The 9,680-nt window shown below is 39.4% G+C and overlaps 1 protein-coding gene across 1 annotated transcript; it reads left to right on the top strand.

The window, feature by feature from the left end:
* The first annotated feature begins 352 nt into the window (after positions 1-352).
* npy2r (neuropeptide Y receptor Y2) lies at positions 353-3,040 on the top strand. The gene is made up of 2 exons (XM_026169336.1): positions 353-492; positions 1,239-3,040. The coding sequence occupies exon 2, from the start codon at positions 1,261-1,263 to the stop codon at positions 2,368-2,370; it is 1,110 nt and encodes a 369-aa protein (XP_026025121.1). The 5' UTR covers positions 353-492; positions 1,239-1,260; the 3' UTR covers positions 2,371-3,040.
* The last annotated feature ends 6,640 nt before the right edge of the window (positions 3,041-9,680 follow it).

Here is a 9,680-nt window from a genome sequence, read left to right as displayed (position 1 = left end):
CTTATTTTTTTTTATTTTCTACATAAAACATTTTTATAATTGACTTTATAGTCTCATCTTCTCACAGTCTTTACACTTTGCTATTGCTCAAATGCTCCATATAAAGCACGCTACGCATCTGCACTTTTAGGTTTTCCTATTGTTGGCGCACATTTATTACATTTTGTACTCTCACAGGATGAAGATCCCCAAAAGACCGCGTTCTCGTTTCTTCTCTGTTACTTAACCCGCCTCGTTTTTCTGTATCGCTCAGTCTCACAGAGCAGTTAATGAACCCTCGACGCCAAACGGACCGCAGTGCGCACTGGCAAACTGTTGCGCGCTTTGCTGCTGCTGCTGTTTCTCAGAATAAGGACACTTTTTCTTCCCCCCCGCTGGTGTTTAAATGGGTTTGCTCATATGGACATGACAGGAACGAGAAGAAAAGCACCAAAACTTTACTAGCGGCACAAACGATGAGCGGAATCTAACAATCTCACTCTGCAGATTGAGGTGAGTGGATCTTGATCAGAGTAGCTGTCTCATTTATACTCAAACTGTCACGTGTTTTTTCTTGATAAATAGCCATCACAAATTGCCACATGACTTAATAACTGTTGCATTTGCAATTTTTTACAAGCCCCCCACAAAAGCGCGGTGCATCCTATAGGGCATGTAAATGTTAATTTAAGATTTTCACAATCCAGCAGCTGAGAAGGGGGTTAGTATTCTCAGCTAGTGACAGATTTGTGTTTGCCGCACTGAAAGATAATTGCGGCACTGCTCGTTACAGTATGTGGCTCTGGTTCCTGCGTTCATTGTATTCCAAGACCTCTTAAAAGGAAATCCACCCCATCAGAAGCGCATTGTGCTCTTGGATAGAAGCCAAGCCTTCGGAGTCAATATCTGCAATCACCCAAAGCAAACCTATGTGCCACCAACAAGTGTTCTGTCAAAACTCCGGTGTAACTGTGAGGTTTTTGGTAACTGGCTGATATTTAACATAAATGGTGGACTTTTCAAAGTTAAACCACATAAAAAAAAAAACTTTCAATGTATGAATTAATTAAAATGAGGGCTGTCCCTCAGTGACTTCTCACGTGTAGATTTGCATTTTACAGAGCTTACTTGTGATTTTGACTAATGCAGACTTAATACTAATACTACTAATAGAGCACGCAATATAAACTACTGGCTAATGGTTAATAGACTATTACATGAGCCACAACTAATGTCCATATCGACTTTTTGTTCCACAGATTTACTCTGGTTCTTTTAGTCATGAACACAGCAGAACAATTAAACATGACTCAAGTAGAAGATTATCAGCTTCAACCTTCTAACTGCTGCTCAACCGCGTACACAGTGTATGGTGAGAACTTTCTCATGGAGGATGACAGCACAAGGCTGGTTGCAGTTCAAGTTATCCTCATCCTTGCTTACAGCACAATCATCCTGTTTGGAGTCACTGGGAACTCCTTAGTGATATATGTCGTCTACAAGTTCAAAAATCTGCGGACCGTGACCAATTTCTTTATCGTAAACTTGGCTGTTGCTGACTTGCTCGTAAACACGCTGTGCTTACCTTCCACCCTTGTCAACACCCTCTATGGCAAATGGATGTTTGGTCAGGTGTTGTGCTTCATGCTACCCTGTGCTCAAGGCATGGCTGTGCACGTGTCCACCATCACTCTGAATATCATTGCTCTAGACCGCCACAGGAACATTGTCTACCACATGGAGACTAAGATGTCCAAAGACATGTGTGCTGTTGTTATCGTCATCACGTGGGCCGTCAGTGCCCTGTTGGCTAGTCCCCTTGCCATTTTCAGGGAGTACGAGATGCTTGATCTGTCGCCGGCCGAGACTCTTCACGTGTGTGCGGAGAAGTGGCCGGGAAGCAGCATGAATGGAGCCATCTACAGTACATCGATGCTTCTGATTCAGTACTGTTTGCCTTTAATAATCAACTCTGTCGCTTACATTCGCATCTGGAATAAACTGAAGAATCACATGGCTCATCGAAACGATCGAAATGACCGTAATCAGCGAAGGAAGAAGACAACCAAGATGCTCCTGACCATGGTGGTGGTCTTTGCCGTCAGCTGGTTGCCTTTCCACGCCTTCCAGTTGGCCGTTGACATCGACAGCAGCGTGCCGTACATGAAGGACTTCAAGCTGCTTTTCACTGTGTTCCATATCATAGCAATGTGCTCAACATTCGTCAACCCCATCCTGTACGGCTGGATGAACAACAACTACAGGATGGCTTTTATGTCTGTGTTTAAGTGTTTCCCGCTTTCCAGCGTGACCGCAAGATGCTCCAAAGCCAGAGAGACACAGAAAGACGAAGATGGAGTTTGTACTGATTGTAAATCAACAAATGTCTAAAGTTGCACAATTTAAGGGAATGGACTGATAATTAGTTGTTCAAATGTGAAGTGTGTATTTTATGTTTATTTTGGGCATTTTGACCACACATAATAATGGATGATTAAAATGACTTTTTAAATGTTTTAAAGGGCTTAAACTTTAAAATAGCTAACTTCTAACATCAAATAGAGCAACAAAGGGGGGCATCATTAACACACCTGTGAAACTGTACTCACGGCTTCGTAACATACATGTATACGTCTTTAATCTTAATCATTTAAAATACGGCGGATCCAATCTGCCATCCGCAATATACTGGTGTTATCTACATTTTTGCAGTCAGAAAAATAACTGACAAATACCCGCTGCAATAATGAACTTCTTCTCAATTTTGATTTCTGTTCAGCAACGCCACCAGTACAGCTCTCTTACAATATCTGCATAACATGAATTGATTTTAAGCTTTTCTGATTTTTTAAGTTGCCACAAAATCTTCTCAAACATCAGAATAAGCTTCATCGACACTAGAATGAAACAACAATATATTATTGTGACAAAAAAGCTGAAAAGCAAAAACCTCTCATAATCTCACGTTTTTCTGATTGTTCACCCTAATCATTTATTTTCCTGCTCACGCTGATGCCAGGCTGCACAGACTTTAATGGCGTATTTATCGACACATTTTACTGAAATGTAGCAAAGTCTTGACATGTTTAATTAATTAATTAATTAGCTAATTAGATTATTTTCTCACAATATGAATAAATAATTAAAACAGTAAGCATTTTTATCATAAGCAATTAAAAAAAATTGATGTTTGTAATCATTAATTTATTTTTATTTTACTTTTTTTTTTTTTTTGGTCCCTGCCACACTTTTTTAAGGAATTTGTCTTGTTGTGTTAGAAATGCACACACTGATAAGACACAAGACTTGAAGACAAACACCAAACTTCTATGTCAAAATGAAACTTTGCAGTCTAACCTAGCAATTGCTTTTCAAACAATTAAACCTTTAGAGGGGCAATAACTGTATCTGCTGCTCACATTTGTGAACACAGAAACAGAAAAGTTTAACAGCTGTATTGGTTGTTCTTATAGGGTTATATAGAAACTCACTGAAACAAAATAAATATGGAATAATGAAAAAATGTAAGGTAAACAAAAAAAGTACTGTTTGATCCTGTCATTTGTTATGCTCCACACGTCACATCGTCCACATCACGAGCTGTGCCATCCGTGGCTTGGCAACGGGGAAGATATCACCCTGCTCTTCTGTCGAGTGGACTGAAATCACATTGATGTACTTGCATGCCTTTCATTGCTTGAAAAAGAGGACCGGACCAAGGTATGTTCTTGGTTCTGATCTTCTCCCTCCTATTCCCCTTATCTTCCTCTTCCTCCCACCCTCTTTATCTCAAAGTTTGCAGAGTTTTTACAAGGGAGTTGAGCTACTAAGGTTCAGACTGCCTGTTGTATAACTGATTTCAAGCATGTGTGGGTGTTTCCAGGTATGTTTGGCAAAGACTGGAGAGAAGTGTTATCTCAATGATTGCAAGAGATTTCATTCTTCACCAACGTGTTGGAAGAAACACGTGTGGTGTTTAACAAGCAGTGTTCTGCACAACTGCATCAGATTACAAAGTATTAAAGAATATCTGCTCTTGCAGATATTCTTTAATACTCATTTTGTTCCATGAATCTTTGTTCGACAGCAGTCTTTTACACAGGAGCATGTAGAATAAATAAAATAAGAAGAATAAATAGAACCTAGGCTGTACTAAATTGGCTGTTGCTAAGTGTTTGACTTGGATTGGGCAATTAAGAATAAATACTTAATAATAAATAACAGACAAATTATGATATAATTGAAAGAATTGAATATCCAGTGAATTTAATGTTTAAGTTGCCAGTTCAGCTCAGGCTTCCAGGGTTGTAAAGATATAGTTGGAAAAGTTAACGTATCCATGCTTCTGTTTAAGCATTCACTTTCAACATGCAAGAAAGCAGCAAAGCTGTAATGGTTTACAAGGTTAACAAACTGTGGCAAAATGAAAATGTGCTATTATGAGCTCAGTGTTTGCAGTGATGGTTCAAATATACTATCATTATGTTGATCATGTGCTTTCTTGTGCTTCTCATAGCATCAACACGTTTAGAGACGATTCAGCAGAAGAGCCCAGCTGAGACAAGCAAGTGAAACCAAGAACAGGCTTTTTACCCGAATTATCGTATTCCCGTTAAATCCTTGCATCTATTTAATTTTTCCTTAAACTTTTACGTGTGGTTAATGCTAAACTCCTAAACTTTATTTCTGACATAGAGTGGCTCTTTTCTAACTAATCTGCATCGTAAACAACACTTAATCTGACTGGGTTTTAAAGATTTCTTTGATGCTCTTGTTAATGGTCATGATTTGAATGCATGGTTTGAAGTACAGGAGTCGTGAATACGTTGAAATTTTGACTGTGATCATCTGTGGTCACAGTTATAAAACTGTGTACAATGATGACGTTATTGCCTTCCTGTGTGAATTAACCTTCATACACACTTATTTTATTGATAGATAATGAATATGAAATACATTTTAATCTGTGACATGTAAATGTAACAAATTTAAGAAATGGCATGTGAAGTAAATTCCACTAATTATTCTGTTCTTGCTTTAAATTTGAGAATCATTTGATATTCAGTGGTGTCTTAGCTGTAGTTGCAGATGTTTGCATGTTTTTGTTTTTTAATTTAATTCTGAGTTCAACAGGAAAGTAAAATAGTTCCCACCCCTCCCCGAATTGTCTTTGTTTGCAGTGAGCATTGTAATCACCACTATTCACTCTTACACTGATTATCTCGGCACTCAGGTTTTAAAGTGTTCTTCCTGTTGACCGCGTCCTTAGTGATTTACTTTACGTGTACGTGAGGACCCAAGGGACTGGGATATTGGCTGTGGGTCTCCATTTTTAGTAAGCTATTCATGGTGTATTCAGCATTAAATCAATAATTGTTTCTTTGGCTGTTTGGCAGAGCAGGTGCTGCTGTCACAAAGCATCTGTCCAGGATGAGGGTACATACTAATCAAATAAATTGAACAATAGCTTGAAAACAAATTCGATTTTATTATTTTTTGCTGATCGCCATGTCCTTTGGCTTTCATACAAGAAAGCACTTAAGTCATCTGCCATGTCAATCTCACGACTTTCTGTCAACATGTATTAATATTTAATTAATGACATTTTGTTAGATATCGTGAGCATTGATTTTGCCAATTAATTGTATTCCCATTGTGAAATAATTAGATGGTGTGGCAGGATACTAATCAGTTGATTCACATGTAGAGAAGAAAATTTTATTGGTTATTGGTGATTCCCTGGGTTTCTTCAGCCACTTGAGTGGCTTTCTGTTATTATATATACAACACAGTGTAAAAGTCTTGAGTCCTCCCTGATTTCTTCACGTTTTCCCAGGAAAATTTGAAATAAGTGCAGTGATTTACTGAAATGTGCACACATGGAAATACAGCATATAAGGCCAAAACAAGGTTTATAATTTTAATGAGCTTGAAAGTAAATGTTCGGTATGACCACCTTTATTCTTCAAGACAGCCTGGAAGCTTTCTTGTCTTGTTTCTTTAAGTGGTCTTCAGGAATAGTTCTCCAGGCTTCTTAAAGGACATTCAAAGCTCTTCTTTGGATGTTTCTGCCTTTTGTTCTGCTCTCTGTCAAAATGATCCCCCCACACTGCTTGCTGAGTCCGGGCTCTGGTGAAGCCAATCCATGACTCCCCGTGTCCCACAGTGTGTTTCGCTTTTGTTGCATTAGCAGTGTGTTTGGGATAATTGTCATGCGAAAAAATGAAGTCATGCTTTCCAGGTCATACTGCATGGTGAATCAAAATCTGATTTTTTTTTACAAGATGTCCAACACTACTGGCTGAAACACAGCCCCAAACCATGACAGAGCCTCCACCATGTTTTACAAATGGCTGTAGATACTCACTGTTGTACCTTTCTGCTGACCTCCTCCATACATACTGACGACAGATGGAGCTAAAATGTTCAATTTAGATGAATTACTACAAGGCCACTGATTTTCAGTCCAGTTCCTGTGTAATTTGGCACACCTCAGCCGTTTCCCTTCACTTCCTTTCCTGAAGAATTGCTTCTTGATATGAACCCTTCCACTGAAAGCGTTTCTGATGAAGCTTCAGTGAGGAGTAGATGGATCAAAGTTTCAGATGTATCTTTTAGGTCCAGTGTCTGGTCTTTGCTGGATGGTTCCCCCCATTTCTCAAGGACATGACTTTCAGACACTGGTTATCTGCCAAAGATCAGTTTTAAGCTTTCCACTTACTCTTTTGTCTTACACTTGTCCAGTTTCCTCAAAGGACACACTGCACATCATGTTGGGATATGCCAAGGTTTTGGCTAATAGTTCTTTGGGAATCAGTGTGTTGGTACAACATGGTTATTTCATGTCTGTCAAACTGTATTATCTTTGACATTTCTGACGTATTCAACAAAGGAAATGGAAACAAATGTTGTGTTTCTGCAACAGCGTCATAGTAAAACTTAAATCTTGGTTCTCTCTTAAGCTGTCAGTTACTTGTAGAAACAACAATTTTTCATCCTTTGGTCGTTTTTTTATGCTTGAATCATTCGTAGGTCAATGTTAAGTGTTGTAACAAACAACAACATTTATCTGAAAACGATCAGGTACAAGTACTAGACTGAAAATGAGTGGAAAAGCAGTATTTTCTTTCTACTATACGTTAATTGCACAACTGAAATCAATTATATCTGGTTGACTGAAATTTGCATCAGATGGTAAAGTGGTGCAGGTGAAGTCTAAAATGTATGTTAATGTGTTGATCTAAAGTGAAAGTTTGTGTGCAAACCTTTTCCAATAAACTTTTAAGTAATGTGACCAACATCAGATTTATTTTGTATAAGCAAACAACATGTTAGCAGCAGCTACAGAAACAGAAAATGTCCATTCATATATCATATAAAAAGTAGCTCATACCTACCGTGACATCTCCAACTGGTGTGTGAGATACCAAGTCTGGCATTTTGGTCCCTTATTTATTTTATTTTTTAAAAACTTGGTCCTCGGAGTGGATAAAGCTAGGTTTGTTAGCTAGGCGCGTCACTGATTATGTTGTAATAGTAAATGTTATAAAACCTCCCGAGCATTTCCTCGTTGGAATCGCTCAGCTCTAGGTGTCACAGTTTGTTTGTATCCTTAGAAGTTTTTCTTTCCTCAGAGAAAGAGTATAAACCTAAACAGTAAATGGCTTTTGACTGTGATTTTGTCCAGCTTCTGCAAGAGTTTTCTGAATATTCAACGTGCTAGATTTGTAGATTAGTAACGTGTTGTTGATAGCAATTATGTTTTAATTGACTTAACCTCCTGCTCGGGTTAATGTGTGAAACTTCTGGCTAATTTCCAGCACCTGATTAAGATGTAGGTCAAATATACTGACAGGTTAAAAAGCTTAGAAAGTGCTGGAGGGTTTGACTAGCAGCCGTTAATCAAGATGTTTTATGAGTGCAGATTAAAGAAATTAATTTAGGTACAATCTCTTGATTAATAATTCACAATTATCTTAAATGTTAAATTCGGACCTAGAGAAAATTCACCACAATTGCTACTTAGGTAATTAATTTAACCTCAAAACACTTCAAAAACATCATGTAGAATGGTCATAACAGAACAAACAATAATGCTATGGCTCCCCCTGCTGTCTCAACAGGTTCATGTCATATAAACTAAAGTTACTCTCCAATATTTTAAGACAGTTAATCATAGTATTGGTAATATTGAGTATTATTGTTTATTTAACACTGGACTAGATCCAGCACTGCAATAGTTGAGATCATGGAGAATTTCAAGGATTTTATAACACTTAACCACATGCTGTATTTTTATTTTATGACTCCAATTGTGTGCTACCACAGTTTCAATCTGACATCCTGGAAATTAGAATCGGATGTTGACTGAGGATAAAAATAAAGTTATGCGGTTTTGTGCGTCTGCAGTGACAGATTCATCTGCCTGTTTTGCTCTTTTGCAGACTCAGTTGTGTAACTCTCCATTGTTCTTTGAAATGGTGCATAACAAGGTTAGCTACTCATTCACTCAAGAGGAATTGTGCGATATGGTGCACAACAAACAATACAAAGAGGCCAACGAACTAAGGAGTGGCTGTCGTATTGCATATAGGTGATCTCACAGGGTGGTTGCTGCCAGTGTTGATGAGGTTTTCCTCAAAAATTGTAGATTAGAGAGATGAGGCTGCTGTTTTTAATCAAGGCCACACACATTCCCAAAAGAACCACAGTAAGTGAAATCACTTTGATGACTTTACAATCTTCGTGGCTATATACATGGTACATACTACATAGTATTTGGTGATCCACTTGATTTGGTCATCTTGCCTAATTTTAGCTTTGCTTTTACTTCAAAATACATCCTTGACAAACATAAAAATTTGTTAGCTAGTCTAAAAGGGATCTTGAAATTTCTCACATATAGACTGAGCCACTGAATTCCCCTTTTGTGGTAGCATCCGTGCCAATCCACTGCTTTACAAAACACTCCAGACTTAGCATGTGAACTGCTAACAGCTAATGTTGTCAGAATCAGAATCAGAATCAGAGTCTGCAGCCAATCACCTTCTCAGCAGAGCGCACAACACGCTGCAGTCTCTGTTTGTCCCTGACAGTGGCTCCAGCGTACCACACGGTGATGGAGGAGGTGAGGATGGACTCGATGATTGCAGTGTAGAATTGCATCATCGTCCGTGTTGGCAGGTTGAATTTCTTCAGCTGCCTCAGGAAGTACATCCTCTGCTGGGCTTTCTTGATGACGGAGGTGATGGTGGGCTCCCACTTCAGGTCCTGGGTGATGGTGGTACCCAGGAAGCGGAATGAGTCCACAGAGGTGATGGGGGTGTCAGTCAGGATGATGGGGGGGAGTGGGGCTGTGTGCTTCCTGAAGTCCACAATAATCTCCACTGTCTTCTGGGCATTCAGCACCAGGTTGTTGTGGCTGCACCAGGACACCAGACGTTCAACCTCCCTCCTGTAGGCAGACTCGTCCCCGTCCGAGATGAGCCCAATGACGGTGGTGTCATCTGCAAACTTGATTAGCTTGACAGACTGGTGGGTGGAGGTGCAGCAGTTGGTGTACAGGGAGAAGAGCAGAGGAGAAAGAACACAGCCCTGAGGGGAGCCGGTGCTGATGGTCCGGGAGTCCGAGACATTCTTTCCCAGCCTCACATGCTGCTTCCTGTCCGTCAGGAAGTCAGTGATCCACCGGCAGATGGGAT

This window comes from Astatotilapia calliptera, chromosome 6 (assembly GCF_900246225.1).
Source record: "Astatotilapia calliptera chromosome 6, fAstCal1.2, whole genome shotgun sequence".
Lineage (NCBI taxonomy): Eukaryota > Metazoa > Chordata > Actinopteri > Cichliformes > Cichlidae > Astatotilapia > Astatotilapia calliptera.
Note: the sequence above shows the minus strand (reverse complement) of the source record. Positions and strands in the feature narration are given on the sequence as shown.

What these genes read in the sequence shown, in the direction of transcription:
- npy2r (XM_026169336.1), top strand. Translation starts at nt 1,261, where the DNA reads ATGAACACAGCAGAACAATTAAACATGACTCAAGTAGAAGATTATCAG.